Source organism: Echinops telfairi, unplaced genomic scaffold (genome assembly GCF_000313985.2).
Source record: "Echinops telfairi isolate 266 unplaced genomic scaffold, ASM31398v2 ScPeMD7_7;HRSCAF=31, whole genome shotgun sequence".
Classification (NCBI taxonomy): domain Eukaryota; kingdom Metazoa; phylum Chordata; class Mammalia; order Afrosoricida; family Tenrecidae; genus Echinops; species Echinops telfairi.
The window spans coordinates 5,842,807-5,866,385 of NW_022103904.1; the positions used below are offsets into that span (position 1 = coordinate 5,842,807).

Here is a 23,579-nt window from a genome sequence, read left to right on the forward strand (position 1 = left end):
TCTTGCCATCCATGCCTCTAAAAAGCATTCTGGCTGTACTTCTACCAAGACATATTTGTTTGTTCTCTTGCCAGTGTATGGTACAGTCAGTATTTTTGCTGGCACCATAATTCAAATGCGTCAATTCTTCTTTGATCTTCCTTATTCAATGTCCAACTTTCACATGCGTATAAGGTGATTGAAGATTGAAAATACTGTGGCATATGCACCTCCTCAAAGTTAGCCTTGCTTTTTCAAAAATTTAAAGAGGTCTTGTGCAGCAGATTTACCCAGCACAATGCATTGTCAAATTTCTTAACTTGCATGAACATTGATTATGGAACCAAGCAAGACAAAATCCTTGACAACTTCAGTCTCTTCTCCATCTATCATGATGTAACCTACTGTTTCAGGTGTGAGACTTTTGTTTTTTTCCACACTGAGTTGTAGTCCATACTGAAGACTGCACTTCTTGATCTTCATCAGCAAGTGCTAAAAGTCTTTCCTACTTTTTAAACAAGCAAGGTTGTGTTTTCTGTGTATTACAGGTTCTTAATAAGACTTACTCCAGTCTTGATGCTGCATTCTTTTGTTTATAATCCAGTTTCATAAATATCTCTTAGGTATGGATCCAAGTTCACTTTGGTTGCCACATTACAAAAAAAAAAAAGAAATGTATTATTGTGAATTGGGTGAAGCTTCAGAGAGGAAGTCAGTTTTCTATTCAACAGTTCATACATATTTTGTTTGTCGTTGACTTCAATCCCAACAATTTAGCATCACATTTCCCAGTACCTCCCAGGGTTTCCCATTTTTATACCTCCTCCTTTTCTAATCTTTGATCTCATATAGTTGATTATTCTAAGGTTTACTTTCCTCCCTGGTGTTATTGTTCTCCTTTCAGGCTTTTCTATGGTTAGAACGAAAATTGAGCCAAGGGGGTGAGTTTATTTCCAGACTCAAATCTGTGACTAAGAGCCAAAATTCCAGGGGTTTCATCAGTCTGATTCTGACCAGGTCTTACGATTTTGAGTTTTATTTTATACCTTTCTCCTCTTTCTCGAGGACCTTCTATTATGATGCCTTTCAGAGCAGTTGGGAGCGGTAAACTGTTGTTTTTGTTAGGTGTCATCCAATCGGTTCCAACCAATAGTGACCCTGTGCACAATAGAAAGAAATGTTGCCTGGTCTTGTGCCATCCTCACAATTGTTCCTATGACTCAGCCTCTTATTGCAGCCATATGACAGCCCATCTCCTTGAGAGCCTTCCTCTTTCCCTGTCCCTCTGCTTTACTAAGCATGATGTCTTTCTCCAGGGACAGATCTCCTGACAACATGTCCAAATATATGTAAGACCATCTCTCCATCCTTGCCTCTAAGGAGCACTCTGACCGTCTTTTTTCTTAAATCATTTTATTGGGGACTTGTACAACTCTTACCACAATCCACACATCCATCCATTGTGTCAAGCACTCATACATTTGTTTCCCTCATTATTCTCAAACATTTGCTTTCCGCTTGAGCCCCTAGTATCCGCTCCTCATTTTCCCCCTCCCTCCCGCTCTCCCTCCCCCATGAACCCTTGATAATTTATAAATTATTGTTTTGTCATATCTTACACCGTCTGATGTCCCCCTTCACCCACTTCTCCGCTGTCTGACCCCCAGGTAAGAGGTTATATGCAGATCCTTGTAATCTGTTTCCCCCTTCTCCCCCACCTTCTCTTCATCCTCCCGATATCGCCATTTTCACCACTGGTCCTGAGGAATTAATCTATCCTGGATTCCCTGTGTTTCCAGTTCCCATCTGTACCAGTGTACATCCTCCACTCCAGCTGGATATGTAAGGTAGAATTGGGATCATGATGGGAGAGGGGGTGGGAGTACGGGGAAAGAAGCATTACAGAACTAGAGGAAAGTTGTATGTTTCATCATTGGTACACTGCACCCTGACTGGCCCTTCTCCCCGTGACCCCCTCTATAAGATGATATCCAGCTGCCTACAGGTGGGCTTTGGGTCCCCACTCTGCACTCCCCTCCCATTCACAGTGATATGATTTTGTTCTTTGATGCCTGATACCTGATCCCTTTGACACCCCGTGATCACACCAGCTGGTGTGCTTCTTCCATTGGACTTTGTTGTTTCTCAGCTAGATGCTGGCCTTATTTCTTTGAAGACAGATTTGTTTGTCCTTTTGGCAGTTCATGGGACTTTCAAGATTCTTTGCCCCATCACAATTCAAGTGAATCAATTCTAATTTTGGCCTTTCCTGTTAGATGTCCATATGTCCACTGCATGTGAAAGTTGGACATTGAATAAGTAGTAACCTAGCATTAGCTAATTCTTCAGTCTTAAGTTCATGGATACTGATGGGCAGTTCATTAATCCATTGGACTTAATTGTTTTTATGGATTTTCAGTTTTTTTCATTCTTCTTGAGAACTGGAAGAGACCAATAATTGCACCTTAGGTAGCTGCTTATGAGCCCTTAATTTCTAGAACATTGCCTTTGAACGACCCAGAGTCATTGCTAACAAGGCATTTTCCCCCATTTATGGATTCAGCACCTATGTAAAAAATTATTGACCATAGATTTATTTCTGGAGTAGCAATTCTATTCTATTGTTTCATATATTAAGGGGCTTCAAAACCATGTAGAAAAATTCTGATTTCTTTTAATTCCATTTTTCACTATTGTTGAAGCCCACTCATCATTATGCCAATGCTTTGACTATTATAATTTTTTAGTACCTTTTAAAATTGCGAAGTGGTAACGTTGCTCTTTCCAAGATTGTTTTGGCTATTTGCACCCCTTGCATATATGAATTTGAGAATTGGCTTTTTTCCAATATTGTAAAAAGGATGCTGAAATATTGTGTGGGTATGTTAAAGACACAATCTATACTCGATTATTGTTTTTAAAAAAATATTGTTACTGGCAACAATATCTACTGTGAAGCATCTCTCCTTTTTTTAAAGTCCCTCAAACAAAACTACATTTTGATTTTGAAACTGGAAAATAACATTCTGCTTCATTTCACAGACTGGGTTAGCCCTTTCTGTGTAAATTTCAAACAAAATCTTTCTCATTTACTAACTAAAGTTTAATTATCTTCCACCAGACGGTCTGCCAAATCCCGAAGCAGAAGCCCATATTCATCTAGGCATTCGAGATCTCGTAGCAGACACAGACTCTCTAGATCCAGAAGTCGTCATTCTAGCATTTCTCCTAGTACACTAACTCTGAAGAGTAGTCTGGCAGCTGAATTGAACAAGAATAAGAAAGCACGAGCTGCAGAGGCTGCAAGAGCTGCAGAAGCAGCAAAGGCTGCAGAAGCAGCAAAGGCTGCAGACGCTGCTGCTAAAGCTGCAAAAGCCTCAAACACGTCTACACCTACTAAGGGGAACACTGAAACTGCTGTCAGTGCATCACAAACAAATCATGTGAAGGATGTGAAGAAAGTTAAAACTGAGCACACACCTTCTCCCTCAAGTGGTGGAACTTTAAAAAATGACAAGGCAAAAACAAAGCCACCTGTTCAGGTAACAAAGGTAGACAATAATTTGATTGTAGATAAAGCCACCAAGAAGCCAGTTGTAGTTGGGAAGGAGAGTAAATCTGCTGCTACAAAGGAAGAACCCATATCTCTTAAAGAGAAAACCAAACCACTTACACCAAGCATAGGAGTCAAGGAGAAGGAGCAACATGTGACTATATTGACCTCTACATTACCACCATTACCTTTGCCTCCCATGCTGCCTGAAGATAGAGATGCTGATAGGTAAGTTCAAAACTTTTTTGTCACTAATTGTTTTAATATGTCTTAAATTTTTAAGTTGAATTGAGAAATTACTGGATTCCCCTTGCCCAAGGTCCAAACTTCAGTAAAAGTGAATTAATTTATTTTATACATCTTAAAGCACATTGTCTCCAGGATGAGAGTTATAGTTCATGCTATAAGAAATTTAGCAAAGATTGTCTGTTACCTGGGATAAAAATACATAATTTCAAAATTAGTTTTGTCAGGCACTAGACATTCCAGTATTTTCTTTTTATTAGTTGGAATTTAATACTTATATTATTCCATATTTCAATCATGTCAATTAGAATTGTACAATTGCTACCACAGTCAGTTTCCAAACATTCTTTTTCTACATGAACTCCTTGACTTCATCCCCCTTTTACCCTACCACTGTACCCCTCCCCCTTCAGTATTTTCCTTAGCTCAATATTCCTTGATACTAGCAAAGATGGGGCATTTTATGAGCTGCATGGCTACAATTTTATAAGCATGTATCTAGGTTTCCTTTGTAACCCTACCAGCTTACCACCTTTTCTTGGCTTTATCACTTTATTTATTTTGCTTTTCTTTAACATGCTTAAAATTACTTTTGGAAGTAAATTGCGAATAGAAGGGTATGGTTAAGGTAGGAGACATACTTTAATATTTTAGTGCTGTTATGAGAAATGTAATTTTGTCAATGAACTGTATAGAATATTTAGTTTTATTTCTTAGTTGTACATCTTACTATTCTTATGAGTCCTGTCTATTCCTTGTTATGACAATAGCTTCATGGTGAAACTTAGCATAAAGGTAATTCTTAAAAGGAGAAAACAATCACATTTTTGCTTTGCCACTTCTCCATCATTTCTGACAGTACCTGCCCACATGACTCTCTTATGTCAGCGGTCTCAACCTGTGGGTTGCAACCCCTTTGAGAATCAAACGACCCTTTCACAGAGGTCACCTAAGACCATCGGAAAATACATTTTTCCAATGGTCCTAGGAACCAAGACATCGCTCTTCTATCCGTCTCCAGGCAGGTCCGCCCACATGCAGATATGCCCACATATAAGTACCCGGCGTGAAGACTGTTATCCATGCTATACCATGCTTCAAGACAAAATTTCATTTATTTGTAATTAGAAATAAATATTTCACAATATATAGTTATATATTGTTTTTGTGATTGATCACTATGCTTTAATTATGTTCAGTTTATAACAATGCAAATACATCCTGCATATCAGATCTTTACATTATGATTCATAACAGTAGCAAAATATTAGTATGAAGTAGCAATGAAAATAATTTTATGGTTGGGAGTCTTCACAACATGGGGAACTGTATTAAAGGGTTGTGGCATTAGGAATGTTGAGAACCACTGCTCTATGTCCTTAGCCATCTGTGGCTAGATCAGATCTGATAAGTTAAGAGGGGACTATCTTAGGTTAGTTAATACTCTGAGATGACTCAATTGAACTCACAGAAGATATTATACTTACAACTGCTGGTTTTATTAAAGTACTATAAATCATAAGGAAGGGGACTGCACAGGTTAGGCCTGGGAAGTCTCCCAATGCAGAGATATACTGTGACTCAGGGCAAGTCCGTCCTCTCTTGGCCAACTGAGCTTTATTTTCTGAGCTTTAGTGTTCCCGGTTTTTACTGACCAGTCCTGCATGATAGGCTCCAGTCTTGCCTCCCAAGGCTAGTTGTCTGCCAAAAGACGGTGCTCCTTTGTGGCAGGAACTGGATCTTATTATGGATGTTAAATCTGTTGTGCTATGTACAATATATAGAGCAGTGAGTATTTTTCAAATCTAGAAACCAGTTTCTTTTTGAGCATATTTTTCTTGTTAAAGAACCAGCTTTAACATGGAATTTTGAAGAATGACAAATTGTATTAATACTCAGTTTTTATTTTAGTTAGTATATCTATTTGTTTTACAGCAATACTAATGTTAAACATAAATTTAAAAGATGATAATTAAGATTAAATTATTTCCATTGATAACATCTTTAGTGATTTTATAATAGCTGTGCAGTGTTACTAAATTTCTTCATGGGGCTCATAACTGCTCTAAAATTTTGGAAGTCTAAATTTTATTCTCATTCTAGTACTTTCAACACGTCAATATTACCAGGTTTTATAATGTTACGGAAGTTTAAAATAATCAATTACCAAGCTAAGGTATAGTTTAAAAATCAGAACTCATATGCATTTTATTAAAGTTACAAAACTGTACTTGAGCTGTAATAATTACTCACCTGTAATTATACTGCTCTGGAGTTCATTCTGACTCCTAATGACTCTGTAGGACATGATAGAACTTTTCCATAGGGTTTCCAAGGCTCAATAAGGAGCCTTATGGCACAGTGGGTAAGCAAGCTCTTGACTGCTAAATTATATGCTAACCAAAAGTGTGTTGTTCAAACCCACCAGCTGCTCTGGAGGAAAAAGATGTGGTAGTCTACTTTTGTAAAGATTTATGGGGCAGCTCTCCCATGCCCTAAAGGCTACAGGGTTACTATGAGTTGAAATTTAACTTGTTGGCAATGTAGTTTTAATTTTTACAGAAAGAGATTGCTACATCTTTCTCTCACAAACTAGCTGGTGGGTTCAAAATGATAACCTTTGGTTAACAGCCAGCACTTAACACCTACACCACCAGGGTTTGTTAATAGTAAGCTAGAGCCTTATAAACATTTTGAAAGGATCATGGTTCAAGTCAGAAAAATTAATTAACACTATGAACAAATGAAGCATTATTGGTTGTGTGTGTGTGTGTTTACTTGTTTATTTAAATGGCCACGATATATAATATTATGTGGTTTTGGTTTTTTCTTATGAAAAACAACTTCTCTTTACCAGAATCAAATCAAATGTTCTAAGATGCCTTCCAGTTTTTATTTACAGCTTTGTAATACATCTGTATCATTTTATAAAATCAACTTTATGGTCTGGAGCAGTGTTATGTTTACAGAGAAATTATGAAGATACTACAGAGTCCCAAACACCTTGCACCCAATTTTCCCATTGTTAACAGTTTCCATTGGTAAGGTATATTTATTAAAATTAATGAACCAGTGCTGATACAGTATTAATAGCTAAAGTCTGTGTGTGTTTTGTCCAGATTTTTGTTAGTTTTAATGTAACTGTACCATTTCAACCCATAAATTATGCATTTTCCAATAGACTGTAATACATTACTTTAGTGGAATATAAAAAAATACATAGTGTTAAGCAATGTGAAATACTGCTGAACATTCCCTGCCATTTCATGCTATTAAAATGTAAGACCTGTCACATTTGTATTTCTTAACAAAGTGTTTATTTGTATTTTATTTGTCTTATTCCTCTCTCTTGTTTTTTTAGCCAACGAAATATTTCAGTGAAAGCTGTTAAAAAAGAAGTAGAAAAGAAACTACGGTGTCTACTTGCTGATTTACCACTGCCCCCTGAGCTGCCAGGAGCAGATGAGCTATCCAAGAGTCCAGAGGAGAAGAAAGCAACAACGCAGTTACATAACAAAAGGAGACCTAAGTATATGCTTACTTTCTACCTGCTCTTAGTTTCTCAGAAATGCTTGTGGAAAACTGAAATTAAGATTTAAAGTAATAAAACATAATATATGAATATATTCTTTCAGTGTTTTGAAAAAAAAATCATAATTGCTTACATAATCTATTCACATCATCTAATGAAATTAAACTTTCTGCCACAGGTTATAATGTATTAATTTATGGGTTTGCTGCTTATGTTAAAGTTAATTTTTAAAAGATGTTTAAGTTATTTAGGAGCACTGATATTGGGCGAAGTAGAAGTTCGCTTTCAGTGAGCCCAAACAAAAATGCTAATGGGAAAGCTACTATGTTTTCCTTTACTTTTGGCTCAATTCCCCCCATAATTCATTGTAGTCTATTTTGCAAGATGTGGAGAAGAAGATTTGAAATATATGTCTTAAATTAGCCTCAAGTTAAGTAAATATAGAATGCTTTGTCCTGAAACCAGTTTGTTCATTATCAAACTTCTTTCGTAAGCAGATGTATGTATATATCGACACATATTTCTATACTTGTATACATAGGTGTTGTAGATGAATAACCATTCAGTGGATAATTAAACATTCTAGAGGTACATTAGAAAACTCTGGCTTTTACTATTAATATTGAGTCATGTGTGCTCCACTAATTCCTTCTCCCAATTTAAGCTGCTATGTACAGAACAAGAGTCAGCCTAGGTATCAGTCAGCTACTGATAAAGTGGCTCTCATGCTGTAATACCAAATCACATTTTGCGTAAATAATCGTGCACATACAAGGATGATGGGGAAAAGTAAAGGATCTAAGATTGAGAGGAGGGGTGGAAGTTGTTAAATACTTTATTTAATTTACTTGATTGTATATAAAAACTTCAGTACTATATTTACTAGAATATGTGGGCCTCGCTATGGTGAAATCAAAGAAAAAGACATTGACTGGGGAAAACGCTGCGTGGATAAATTTGATATTATTGGAATTATTGGAGAAGGTACCTATGGACAAGTTTACAAAGCCAGGGATAAAGACACTGGTAAGAATGCCAAGTACTCTGGATTTTGGGGCATGTGGATGTATTTACTCTATTTGTGTTTGTTTTCTAAAGAAAGCATATTAAGACTGTTTTAAAAACAAAAGTCAACTAAAATTCTCATGCTTTTTAATCTTGTTTTTTATTTTATTTTGCATATCTACTTAACGTGAAATAAGCAGTACATATATATTATTTCAAAATGGTCTTTTAGAATTTATGATGTTTTTGGTAGGATTTAGATTTTTAGGAATAATTCTTATATTTCTAGTAGTCATAGGGGAAGGTGGATCTTAACCAATTGAATTAATCTTAGTAAATAATTTTTGTTTAAGACTTCTTAAGATTGAATTTGTCTAAAAAACCTGTTTCTGTAACGAAAAAAGGTTTTAGCAGCTTTTATTTGGAGACCAGGTTTAGCAGTTTAATCTTTCAGAATATAATTAGCAACCTAGATGTAAGTTTAAAGGTTGTATTAGAAGAAAATGTAACTTCATAGACTGTATACTTTAATAGATAATACGCAGAGTGGGTTAAGTATTAGTCATGATTCCTTATAGAAGCCATTAATAGGTTAAAATAGCAAAGCTGTTTGAAATAATTTAGTCAAGGGAGATAATCTTATGTTTAGAGACTCCTGAAGAAAGTCACAGTATTGATCCTGATGATTTTGTGCTAGCAAAAAGAGATTTAATCATAACCATTAAATTTTTAATAAAACAAATCATATTGTAGACAGATTTCATTAAAATGGTTTATTTATTTTATTTTTTAATAGTTTTCTTTTTATGTGTAGCTTATTTACTCTTTAGATTTTGTTTTACATAAAATTCACTCATAGCTAAATTATGAAGCATAATTATGGTTATACATTGGGCTACTAACTCCAAGGTCAGCAGTTCAAAACTACTAGTGGCACTTCAGGAAAAAGAGCTTTCTACTCCCATAAAGAGTTACAGTCTTGGAAACCCACAAGAACAATTTTACCTTGTCTTATGTGATCACCGTAAGCTGGCAACACATTCTTTTGAGATAGCTGGGAAAAGTTTTGAATCTCAGTATGGACTACTAGGTAACTGGGCAGCTTTGGGAAAGGTAATATGCCAGGGCTAATTTTTTTAACTTGCTAAATGTACAGTGTTATTTTTATGCATATGTAAGCATCTTGGTATATTTTATTTCCATTATTAAAAAAGTGGTAGTATAATATAATCTTTATTATGTTGGAGAACAACAAAATAATACTGCATATGGCCTATTTAAAAAAAACAGATTTTAATGATTAAAACCAAATAGCTCATATGCAGTATTATTTTGTTGTCTCCCTTCACCCATGTTTCTGTTCGTTACCAGGGTGTATGTGTGTAGGGTGTTATACATTGATCATGGCAATCGGTTCCCCCTTTCTCCCCTGACCTTCCCACTACCCTCATGGTAGCGCTACACACGTTATGGTTCCTGCAGGGTTTATCTGTCCTGAATTCTGTTTGTCCAGAGCTCTTATCGGTACTAGTGTACATGCGCTGGTCTAGCAGATTTGTAAGGTAGAACTGGGGTCATGATGGGGGTGGAGGTGGGGAGGATTAAAGAACAAGAGGAATATTGTATGTGTTGTCGGTGCTATACTGCACCCTAGCTGGTTCACCCCTTCCTTGTGGCCCACCTGTGAGGGCATGCATATGACCTATTTTTAAAAAAATAACAGTTAATAGTATTTAATTATTTGGATAAAAATCCCATAACCTAAATAACAGACAAGTTTGAACATCAAATATAATATGATTTGTTGGAAAATATATTTTATAGGTTGTAATTTGAAGAGTTAGGAATAAGTTATGAATTAAAATAAGAAAAAATAATCCAGCTTGTAGTAACCTAGTTTTATTTACTTTCCTATTAGGAGAAATGGTAGCCTTAAAAAAAGTACGTCTAGATAATGAAAAGGAAGGCTTTCCAATTACAGCAATTCGAGAAATTAAAATTCTTCGGCAGCTGACCCATCAGAGTATTATCAATATGAAGGAAATAGTGACAGACAAAGAAGATGCCTTGGATTTTAAGAAGGACAAAGGTACGTGCTCATAGTGAAATAACCAATGCTCTAACTACTTACAGGGTTACAGATACCATGTGAGTAATCAGTTACAAAAAACTTTGCTGACCTAATATTAAAGAATTACTTTTCAAACCGTAAAATGATTTTCTATGTAATGTTTTCTGCATCAACTAAGCATATTTACCAATATTATGCAAAAATATTCACTAGTACTATTTGTTCTTTCTAGCATCAATATACTTTTACTCTTCATAGTGATTGAGAAACAATTGATAGTATGCCTTCTGGTTTTTAATGTTATATAATGCCTGAATGTACAAGGAAACTTCATAGTAGGAATATATATCATATCTAAAAATAGGCAAAAATCTTACTTGAAATTACCTCTGACAAATTTTAGTAGTACTGTATGTAATTGGCTTTCATCAGAAAGCTGAAAAGAAATTTGCTTGTTTAATAAAGTACCATATATACTCGAGTTTTACAGCACGTTTTTTTCCCTCCAGCACATTTTTAATGTTGTTTTTGTGGTAAAATTAGGTGCCTCAACTGATGCTCGGGTTGGCTTATACTCAAATATATATGGTACTTATCATAGGGCATAGAATATGGGCAAATGAGTGAAAGCAGAACTCTACTTGCCAGTATGTTTTAGATCTTTAGAGTAAAATTATAGAACTAGAGTTGACTTTACTTAATAATCTGTGGCTTTCAAACCTCAGAATTTAAACTAAGTCCAATATAGAACATAAACGTAGCTATGTCCATATTGAAGAGAGTACTTAGCCTCCTCTTCCTATAATTCTGCCCTTTGCCCCAATCATTTTTCTCTCTCCCTTTCTCCCAATACTACTTTTCTGGAGAATATTGTTTGAAATTGGTATCATATATAGTAATTGTTTTGACTTAAGCAGCTGGTTTCTGTATATAATATAGAAATAGCCAGAATACTTTTTTTTTCTTCTTCCAGAATACTCTTAAATGTCATTTCAATCAATTTTTGTGCTGCAAAGCCTGACATTTAAAAATCTAACTTTGTCTTTTAACCTCATCTTTTAATTCGTGTTTTATATTAGAAAGCATATCGGTTTAACTTGGGTTAGAATGTCTGGAAACGAGATGTAGTTTATTAGCCTGTGACCTTATGTGCAAGACCAATAGCCTTTTAAGATCTTATCTCTATCCATGGAAGGAAAAGATTATTCCTCTCATTGTTTTATAAGAATTAAATTAAGACCTTAATAGGTGACAGTGGTGTGCACATGTTATTTTTTTCCCATTAACCTAGTTCTCCAGTGAAATTGGCACATTTGTTTTTCTTTGGTCTTACCAGGAACTCCTGCTTTTTTGAACTATTTGAACAGCTCCCTGATGACTTCTTTAACACACGTATGCCATTTTCCTGTTGGTTCATCACTCATAAGTCACATCAACCTTTTGGGTCTTAAAATATTCCAGAACTCTTCTTCTCCCCTAAAAGTCTTTATACATGCTATTTCTATTAATTTCAATCCCTCTCCCCACCCCCCAATTCACTTACTGTCCTCTCATGATTGTCATCTGCTAGGTTTCAGCCCGATGCCACTTTATTTATTAGTGAGACTTTTACTAAATAAGCATTCTACTTGTTACCACATATCAAGAGATAACACAACTTTAAAGGCCCTAGTCTTTTTTTTCTATAAACTTTTCCATGACTAAAAATAGTTTCATTGGCTTATTTACTTATTTGTCTACATGAGTATGGGAACCAAACCTGTTTTATTTTTTCTTACATACCTTTCACATTTAGTAGCTCAAAGACGAGACCACAGAAAATTCTGAGTAATAATTCCTGAATTAATAAATGAGTTCTACGTAGTATTACTAGGATAAAACTATTAACTATATAAGGAACATAGCATAAATTCATTGTTAAAAGTTAGCTCTATTTTAAAAAGCAAAAATTTCTCATGGAGATTTAAGATATATATATATTCTAAAAAGCACCTCTGCATTAGTATAATCAACAAAAGGGCAGAATTTATCCAATTCAGAGGTTTAGGAAAGAAGAAGAAATGGAAACCCAGAGAGGAAATTAGGTAATAGTACTTTTGAGTACTATGACGATGAACTGAAAACAAAATAGGTATGAATTATTGAATGTAAAACCAATGATGTGCTCTGTAAACCTCACTCTAATTCACGATAAAAAGGCTCTTTTAAAAGACATACTAAAAATAAGTAAATACATTTAAAAATAATTTAAATATCGATGTCATTGCTCTTAAACAGTTAAGTGATAACACCAAATCGTGGGTGTATTTTTGTGCATTTACAGATGCTATAGAATCTTGCTCTAGATAACCAAGAATGTTAGGAAGATAAACTAGCTCAAGTATTTCTTTTGACTCTTCATCTACAGAAAATCTGCCTTCTTTAATTTTTGTGAGACTCTGCCTCTTTTCTTTCATTGATGGCAGATGGAATTTTTTCTTTCAAAGAAAAGTGTTTCCTGTATTTCTTTCAGTCTTCACTTCATATATGGAAGTACAATGGGATTCAATTGTTTGTACTAATATATTTACTCTTCAGTTCATATTTTACTGTTTAAAAAAATCTCTGGAGTTTGAGTTACTTTATAATTGAAGCTTGGTTTGTTACTTTTTTCCTATTAAGGATTATATACTTAAGAAAAACTTTCTGGGGGGATTGGGTCAGGAATAAAGAAAAATACTTTCTGAATTAGTGCATTGTTAATCCAATTAATTTTAATGCAGGTATACATCTTTGGGTAGAGAAGCCTCTTTTGGGTGGGAGGGATTTATAATTTTTAAATTCCACATATGTACATTGTGCAAAGTTATAGACCTAGGCTGACTGACCAATACAGAAGCTATTTAAATATAATTAAAACTAAAAATTCAGTTTCTTAATTATACTAACCATATTTCAGATCCCCTTTAGCTATATGTGAATAGTGGCTACCATTTTGGATAGTGCAGCTGTAGAATATTACCATCATCTTAGTAAATACTATTAACATGCTAGTGTAGATTCTAGGGGTACTAAAATATATATATATATATATATAGTCTCTGATTCAATACAGTGAGTGAGTCAGAAAGAGGAGGTCACCTGATCGGAGAAAAATACACAATAAGACCCGATGGTGTTGGGGGAAAGAAAGCTAAGGCCTGGTAGGATTAATATGGATTAATGCATGAATGACAAACCAATTTCTGCTCACTATAGTTTTTTGGAATTTTGGTTTCAGATGTGAAATTCATAATAAGTGAAAAAAATGTAATCATTTAAGGAGCTCTGGTGCTCCTGACCGGAGCCCTGGTGGTATAGGTTACACATTGGGCTGCTAATAATAAGGCCAGCATTTCCAAACCACTAGCTGCTTTCTATTCAGAAATCCTCAGGGGGAAGTTCCACCCAGTCCTATAGGGTGGCTATGCATCAGCATCAACTTGATAAAAATGAACTGTGTTTTTTTTGGTCCGATAGGCATTGTGCTGCCTACCACTAACCTTGTGGTTCAAACCCACCAGCTACTCTGCAGGCAAAAGATGAAGCTCTCTGCTCCCATAAAGATATAATCACAGAAACCCTATATAGAGTTACTAAAAGTCACAGTCAATTTAGTCAGTGTGTTTTTTTTTAACCCTCCATTTAGTGAGAGTTACAAAGCTTAGGACTCAGAGCAATACCAAGTATTTCAGTGCACCACAGTGTTGTAAGTACATTAGCTGAAATCTCTCCTTAATTCTTTTCTAAGGAGCATTCTGGTTCAGCTCTCTCTTTTTTTTATTATCATTTTATTAGGGGCTCATACAACTCTTAACCACAATCCATACATCCATCAATTGTGTAAAGCACATTTGTACATTCATTGTCCTCATCATTCTCAAAACATTTGCTCTCTACCTAAGCCCCTGGCATCAGCTCCTCATTTTATCTCTGGTTCAGCTCTTATCAGACAGATTGGTTTATTTTTCTGGCAGTGCATGATATATTCAATATTCTTCACCAGTACCAGGAATGAAAAGCATAATTCTCAGTCTTATTTATTCTCCAGCTTTGCAGGCATCTGAAGCAGTCAAAAATACCATTGCAGGGGTCAGGCACACCTAGTCCTCAAAGTGACTTTGCTCTGTTACACTGTACTTAAGTCTTTTGCAGCAGATTAGGCCCAGTGCAAGTCTGTCATTTATTTCTTGACTGCTACTTCTATGGAAGATGATTATGGATCCAAGTAAAGTGAAATCGTCGACAACTTCAACGTTTTCTCCTTTGTCATGATGTGAAGACTTTTTATTGTCTATTAATGTTGCGTTGTATTCCAAAGTGATGAAGACTCTTACCTTTGTTCATTAGTAAATGCTTCCAGTCCTTTTAACTTTTAGCAAGTTAGGTTATGTTCTTACCATAGCGAAAGTTATTAGTGAGTCACCTTCCAAATCTGACACCTTGTTCTTTTTTTATAAAGTCCAGATTCTGGGATTTTTTTGCTCAGCAGAAACAATAAGTCTGGTAAAAAGATATAAAACACGGGCATTAACTTTTCCTGATATGAAGGCACTTGGTATTCCCTGACTCTGTTTGAAAGACTGCCTTTTGGTCTTCATACAGGTTCCACATGAGTATAACTAAGTGTTCTGGAATTCCCATTCTTTGCAATGGCATCAAAATTTGATTCACACAGTTGAATGCCTTTGCAGTTTGTTAACACAGGTAAACATCCAATGTCACCATGTCTTTTTCTAATTCCGCTTGATTCTGGCAGTTTCTTGTTGCTTTCTTGATGCATCCGTTTTTGAATTACCCATCAAAATTTTGCGTGTGTGATGTTAATTAAGCTGTCCAATAATTTTTCACTTAGCAAACATGTTATTTAAGGTAGTTATATAAAATGTTAAAATCTGCATTATTTTTGTATCTGTGGATTTTTTTCTAGATAAATTTCTAAAAATGGATTTGCTATATTAAATAGGACTTTTTAATGTTAATCTCAGTAATAGGGAGTCGATGCTGATCCATAGCAATCCTGTGGAACACAATAGAACTACTCGATATGGTATTCAAGGCTATAAATATTTATGGAAGCAAACTGCCTCATCTTTCTCCCATGGAGAGGCTATTGGGCTCAAACCGCCAACCTTTTGGTTAGCAGCCCAAATAAAGATACCAGGGCTCTTTAATATTAATAGAATGGTCAGGTTTTTAATAAAACTTATTCCAATTTAAATTGTTTTAAAAATATGTGAGTGTCTAGTTCAATATTCATTTTTCCCCATCTAGCACTTTTGCCATTAAGCAAAATTTGTCCAACTTTAATGTCTTGTGATGGTAAGTTTTTCTTTTCCATACATATTTTTACAATTTTTTTCTGTGATTCTGTCTTTAACCTGTTGGGCTGCTTGGCGTTTTGTTTGTTTGTTTTAACTGATTAGAAAGATTTACAAAGTTATGTATAATGATGTTATGTCATAGATATTCTTTCTGCATTTGCTACTTGCCCTACTTTTCATTTTTTTGTAGCTTTTGGTATTCAAAAATATATATATGTGATCAAGTTGTCAGATTATTGGCGGGTTTGTTTTGTGGCATTATTTTTAGGAAGGCTCAATTCCCTATTATAAGGTTTTTTTAAAACATTCTATTTTTAAAATACTTATACAGTGAACCCTCGTTTATCGCGGTTAATCGGTTCTAGACTACCGTGATAAATGAAATTCCGCGAAGTAGGATTCCTTATTTGTAAATCAAATATTTCCGTAGTTAGAGCATAGAGGACATGAAAAAACACCCTTTAGTCACCAGTACACTCGTATTACCCAATTTATTAAACGAAAAAGGGAAAATACAGTAAAACATTTTGGACGTTACAATGATCATTTATTATTTATTATATTATTTATGGCATCTAGTTTACAGTATTACATATTTCACATACAGTATTATTATACATAGTTCTTACAAATACTGTAATCAATGGCGTGCAATCTCCACGATTTTCTTGCCATCTTTGATCATATCCAAAAGTTTTACCTTTTCCTGGATGGTGAGCATCTTCCTCTGGCGCTTATTTTTATTGTCAGAAGGCTTAGAAGAAGCAGCTCGTTTAGGAGCCATCATAGGGCTTAGATAAAATTTCTTAAAAATCGCAAACAATTACAGTACACTGTACAAAAGCAAAAATGCATCTGATACGTAGCTCCGATACGTAGCGATGCAGACAGAAGCGTGTACAGTATGAGCCAATTAGTGGCAGTAATGACAGAGCATGCGCTGTTACGCAAAAACCGCGATAGAGTGAAGCCACGGAAGTCGAAGCGTGAAGTGGCGAGGGTTCACTGTATATTTACATTATTTTTATCTTACACTGTTCTACCATCTTTATTTTTTGTAAAGTGTACACATTTCTTGGGTTTCCTGTTCTGTTGATTCTTTTGTATATACTGTAGCCTATAATACATTTTAATTGCTGGTAGATAAAAATCTCCCTCTCAAAAAAAATCTTGCCCTTTCTCATGCATTTACATTTGTAAATAGCTATATGATCTGAAAACTTAACTATAGATGGTTAATTTGGGTTTGTGTATTTTTGTTGTAACTTCAGTGAATCCTGTGATAGCTAGAATTTGGTGGGCATATCTTGTTATTCTAGGTCTCACAATTTCTGTCTGTGTCAGGGTGCAGTTACCACGTTTGCTCGCTATTTAGTGGGACATATTTGAGTTTTCTTTCTCTGATAGGTTTCGGCCTTCCACAGGTTCCAGTTTACGCAGGTTTTACTGCATATGTAACAAAACAGTTGCCACTTATCCAGTTTTGATTTGAATTACATTGAGCTGGATTTGGGGAAGGCAAGTATTTAACATAAAATAATCATGTGTGCTAGAGAGTGGATATTGTAACTCATAGAGAATACTTAAAAACATGGAATGGTGGCTGATTATACTAAATTATATATACTTATTTGATGTTGCTAGTATAGTTATTTCTTAAAATGCAATTTCTTTAACTCAGCAGTTCTATGTTTAAAATGTTCACAGTGAAACCTATGAGAGCTGGAACTTGATGGGACTGGCTTTTGCTCTTCCAGGTTTCCTACATCTGCCTTTGGATGCAATCTTACCATATTTCCATCACTTGTTTAATGAGAAATATTTGAATTCCCCCTATGAATTGGCATTGACTTGGAAGTGTGTTTGGTTTTTTGAGCCTCTGACAGGTTCCTACCTTACATAGGTTCCAAGTTTCATAGGTTTTACTGTGTAAGTAATCATAACTTTATGTAGATTTTGCTATGAGAATATTACTTGTACTAACACTTATAATAACAACAAAAAAAACCCAAAAAGGCAGAAACAATTTAAATACCAAAAGAGTGTTATTGAACAGAACGATGACATACAATGCTATGTAGTCATTAAAGTAATTGTAAAATTTCCATGATAAGGGAAACTTCTGTATATTAACTGGAAAAAGTTTATAAAGAAATATGTAAGCTTAATCTGACTTTCATGTTAAAAATTAATTCCAGAAACACAAGGAAACTTAAAAATGTTCATTGTTTTAATTCCTACATCTAAAATGATTAAAATAGACATCTAAAATGATTAAATAGACACTAGCCTAGAAAACTATGAGGCAGTTAGACTCTTTCACATGGGGTAACCACTGGCACACAACAGTAAATAGGGTTATGGAGTCTTTTTACATATCATTACTTTAAATTTAATAAAAATTAGTGAGCTAGTTTTTTCAAGAAACAGATACTTTGTTTTTAAATACATCCTTCTTCCCCAATGCACAGGAAAGACTTGACTTGTGAGCTAACCCTAAAATCTTTATATTGGTTATAACAGATAGTTAACTTTTTATTTGTATATTCTAAATAATCTCGATGACAAAAGAAAAAAAAAACCCTTTGGATTTTAAATTATGTAGCACTTTTGTAGACATTACCATAAGTTGTAGATACAAATCAATGTTGTCTCTTGTGTTTATTCAGGAGCCCTGGAGGTATAGTGGGTTGGGCTATGTGTTGGTTGGGCTGCTGACCACAAGGTCGACAGCAGCCTGAAACCACCAACTGCTTTGTGGGAGAAAAATGAGAATTTCCACTCCCGTGCTACCCTCCCCTATAATCATGATTCGGAATCCACTTGATGGTAATGAGTTTGAGTTTGTTTATCGTGTTTAGTAAGAAGCCTTGGTTGCACTGTTGGGTTAGTATTAGACTACTAACCCAAAAGTCGATGGTGCAAACTCCCTAGCCCTGCAGAGGTGTTTTAATGGTGTACAGATAATTTGAAGAATGGTGTATCACAGTCATTTTAACCAGAAAAACAGGAAATCTGAGAGTTAAACAATTTTTTTAGTTCGTTATTTAGTTATGGAAAATTATTAGTTTATGGAAGACTAGGTTTGGAGATAGATCACTCTTTAGAGTTAGTGGATTTAGTGACTTAAGGATATCATCAAAGACCCAAGTTCTTCCAAGCACAGTGTCTGCTTTATTCTCATTTTGTAGGCTATGTTGAGGACAGTTGCTCATATCTGGTAAAAGAGAACCTAACATCACATGACTCTCAAGTGTACGACTCCTCTCCCATGGGCCTTCCTCATTGCTTCATAGGCCTAAATGTGCTTATGTCTGCCCATCTAACAAGCCCAGCAGCAGCAGAAGGGTTTCTGAGAACCTACTTACTAGAAACTGTACCTGAATTAGAGTATGATCAAAGAAACAAAGTAAGCACTACTTTTTTGTACTTAGGAGCTTGTTGGGAGGGAGGGATGTAATGTACTTCGTTCCACAGAGATTTAATTGGCTTTGCATCAATTCTGAAGACTGTTACTTGGGTGTTGTGGAAGAAGATTGAAAAATAGCTATTGTGCTAGATGAGATAAAGTTTATGTAAACTTTTTACTAGTTCTAGTAAGTCTGTAGATAGGTAGAAAATTGGCAACCAAATATACTGTCATTAAATTAATGAAATAAAGATCTGGTGACCTTAAGATAATGCTAAGTTGTAATGATATCTCTTGATTTATTATTCTTGATTTATGACTCTAGTGTTTTAATGTAATAACTTTAATAATTGTTTCCTGACTGATCCTTCACCAAATGGTGTATTCATTAAGGTTTTTATTTTACTACTGTGTTTTCAGACACCTAACTCAATTTAGGTGCAACCCTGGTGGCATATTGGTTATGTGTTGGGCCACTAACTGCAAGGTCAGCAGTTGGAAACCACCAGCCATTCCATGGAAGAAAGATGGCCTTCTTTGCTCCCCAAAATAGTCACAGCCTCAGAAATTCATAGGGCAGTTCTCCCTTGTCGGATAGGGTCACTATGAGTTGGCATCGACTTGATGACTGTGTGTTTGGGTTTTATTTTGGGGGCAACTTAATTTGAAGACTTTGGTCATTTTAATGCTTAAAAGGATTTTGTAACAAATGTTATACACCCATAAGATTTACTTATTTTTACTGCTATTTGAGATGATAGGAATTTGAATTATTTTTGTACTTTTTAGAATTAAATTTTTACATATTGCTTTAGATGTTTTATGAGTTCAAAATTCTTTAACATTTTTTTAGTAAATATACACCATGGTGTACTCATAGAACAATTCCAACCCACACAGTTTAACGGCATACATTATATTCTTCACCTTGTTACACCATCCTATTTTTTCTTATACAATTGCTCTACCATTGACCTAGACTTATCTTATAAATTCACCTATTTTTAGGGTTCCTGTTGTTCATTTGATCTCAGATGTAAATGCTTTACAAGAGTAAAGCATAGTACATAAGGTGAACATTCTTTATTTCTTCAGCTAAATTGTTGCTTAGTTAGATGACATCAGAGAACTATGTCAGTTGAAAGTTCAAGTATTTTTCAGGGCAACAGATTCAAAGTTGGTTTTTGTCTCAGTGGGTCCAGTATGTCATGGTTCTATAAGAATTTTGAAATCCTGTATGATATATTACCCTCTTTTGATCAGATGAGAATGTTCAGTGCAGGGCACTGTCCTGTTTGTGTAATCTCATGGCGCAGGAGGCAGTATTTCATTGAGGCAAGAACACTTGTAGTCCAGTTCTTTCTCTTATTCCTAATGCTTCTTCCTCTCTTGCTCCAGGTGAATAGAGACATATTGTACTTTAGATGGTGGCTCATAGCTTTTAAGATTGTAAGTACTACTCACTAAACTAGATGTTGAACAGTCAAACTCTAAAAACAGCATTAGGCCCATTGGTTCATCAATCCTTTATGAAGCCAAGAGAACTTAATCCCATAAGGTATTTGGTTATCTTTAAGCAGTTTCAGAAAGTGGATTCTGTTTTTAAATTTTTGGAATGTTGTAGTAAAATTACATATAACACTTTATTGGCCATTTTGTCCTTTCTCTGGTGTACAACTTTGGTTGATTCTTGATTATTATCCTTTTAAAAGTCATGAGGTCACATCTCATTTTGTAATTTTGATTTGTATCTCTAACACAAGAAAGATGTGGTAGCCTGCTTCCATAAAAATGTGCAGCCTTGAAGACATTATTCCAATAATTAGTCTTATATTATTCCATTATTCTTCATTATTCCCTTTCTCCTCTGTCTTATAGGATTGTAATGAGTAGGAACTTAACCTTGTAACCTTAAGTTTCATTCTTTTACTGGCTGGTGACAATGAGCATCTTTTCATGTACTCTGCTGAATATCTTCTATGGGGACATGTTTTCACATTTCATGCCATTTTCACATTTGTGTTTTTGTTGTTAAATTGTAGCAGTTTTATGGGATTTTTGTTGTTGCTGTAGTTTTAACCTTTACGTAGAGATCTCATAGACTTTCCCCCTAGTCTTTAGGTTGTCTTTTGATTTTTCAGATAGAATTTTTTTTGGTGAACATACTTAATTGTTATGAGGTCCCAATAATCTTTGTGGTCTTTGGTTGCTATGCTTTTGTTGATGTGTTTGGTAATCTGTCATTAAAAAAACAAACACAACACCACTAGGACAAGAGTTTCACCCCCATATTTTCTCCTGATAACTTTGTGGGTTTTGGTTTTACATTTAGATCCTTGCTCTATTTTGATTTAGTGTTGAATATAATGTGAGTCTCTGTTCCTTCTTCTTTGAGCTGATAAGGCACCTTTGTTGACCATACATATATGGTTTTATTTCTAAGCTATCAGTTATATGGCATTGATCATATCATTAAACCAATACAAGCTAATTTGAATGCTATTCTATATTTATACTACATTTTGAAATTGGGAACTGTAAGCACCCCAGTTTTGTTGTTCTTTATAATTGTTTCCTTGTCTTTCCACCTATAATTCCTTTCCAGCAAGTCACTTGCTGTGAATCAAAACTAACTGAGTATAACCTAAAATTAAAACAGTAAAACTTATTCCTCCTAGAGTTATACTGTCATGATTTTAAAGCATATTCATGTTTGTTGGACTCAGAGACACCCATGTGACAGAAAGAACTGTCTCAAAAAATTTTTCTGTACTGTAATCCTTATGGAAGCAGATTGCCAAGTCTGTCTCCCATGGAGCTGCTTGGTGGATTTGAACCTCCAAACCAAACTTTTGGTTAGTAGTCAAGTGCTTAAACCATTTATACCAGAAGGGCCCATATCAAGTTGTGTTTTGTTTTTATATTGTAAGCTAATTCTGAAAGACAAGATTGCTCTAAAAATATTGATTAAATTATAAATTTAGCCAGCAAGTTTTCTTTTAAAATTTCTAAAGATCTATTCATGAGCTAGTCTTTAGGAATAACAATTTAAACCATTTACCTCTAGATATTTCTCTTCAAGGTACATCAAAATAATAATAATAAATAAAATTGCTGACCCTGGGTATGGTTCTATTCTAAGCCTTTTTACAAATTTTATTTGTTTAAGCTTTATATGTAAACTATGAAGTAAATAATGCTAAGAAAGAAATGAGTAAAGGAAAAATCAAAACCACTCTGGTACAATACTAAATATTTGATATGGAGAAAATCGAACTCTGGTTTTTCAAGCAGTCATTCCAGATGGTTAGTTTTTTAATAGGCTGTGGAAAATCTAATCTTAATATATCACAGTGTATCAGAAAGTACATTTGGAATTCCAGTTTTAGGCCAGAGACATGCCTATTCCTATACCACACAATCCTACTCCTTTTCATGTAGTGGGAGCACCCTTAAACTAACCCATTGTTACGGATTGAATTGTGTTTCCCAGAAATAAACTTTCATCTCTATGCCTTTGCTTATAAACCCATTTGAGAAGGGGCTGTCTTTCTTATGTTACCGAGTCCAAATTGTGAGTGTATAGGGCATGTCTTTTCATTTGCCTTGTATGCATGTGAATGGGCAGTAAATATTTTAGACCACAGAAGTATTTATTTTAATTATGATATTGTTGTAGAATATTGACAGTACCATGGACTTCCAGAAGAACTAACAAATCTGTTTAGAAAGAGAAACCACCTGCATGCTACATAGAAGAGAGGGTGAAGACACGTTATCAAGAGAGACCAATTCTTGGCTAAAAGGGCATTATGCTTGATCAGGGAAAAAGAGGAAGACTCATCGTTGTGGATTGATATAGTGTCTGTAACACTGGGCTCACAACCAAACAATTTTGAGAATGGAGCAGGATGGGGCATTGTTTCATTCTGTTGGTCATAGGATTGATATGAATCCGAACCCACTTGATGGCACCTAACAACAACAACAGCAGTGTCCCGAGTCAGTCTCTTGAGATACAAATAGGTTAAACAAGCGAGTGAGAGAAGCAGGGATGGGTAAGGTAGATGCCAAGCCACATGGATTACCAAGGAACCAGGAAGAGACAATGACCTTCCTTCCGAACCAACAGAGAATGAAAGCGTTCCCCTCCAACTGTCCCTCTGAATTGAAATTTCTAGCCTCTTGCACTGAGAAAAAAATAAATTTCTCTTTGTAAAAGTCATCCACTTGTGGTTTTTCTGTTACGGCAGCATTAGAGAACCAGACACCTCCACCTCACTATCTCTGGTGGTGTTTCAGCTGCTCACATGTGTCCAGAACCTCTTGGTCTCCTGAACCAAAGGATGGATTCAAAGACCATAAAACAGAAAGCAGAAAATGAGTGTGTTTGGAAAGAAAAGAAAAGCACCTGACACAGCAGGTGGGGGCTTGGGTTCATT

General features: G+C 35.1%; 1 protein-coding gene across 1 annotated transcript in view; it reads left to right on the forward strand.

Annotated features, from left to right (window-relative positions):
* The window catches only part of CDK13 (cyclin dependent kinase 13), a 131,422-nt gene that overhangs the window by 44,930 nt on the left and 62,913 nt on the right, over window positions 1-23,579 (forward strand). Inside the window, exons 3-6 of the mRNA XM_045286284.1 lie at window positions 3,101-3,760; window positions 7,140-7,307; window positions 8,197-8,336; window positions 10,234-10,404. Coding sequence (XP_045142219.1) covers window positions 3,101-3,760; window positions 7,140-7,307; window positions 8,197-8,336; window positions 10,234-10,404 — 1,139 coding nt within the window. The remainder of the gene's footprint in view (window positions 1-3,100; window positions 3,761-7,139; window positions 7,308-8,196; window positions 8,337-10,233; window positions 10,405-23,579) is intronic.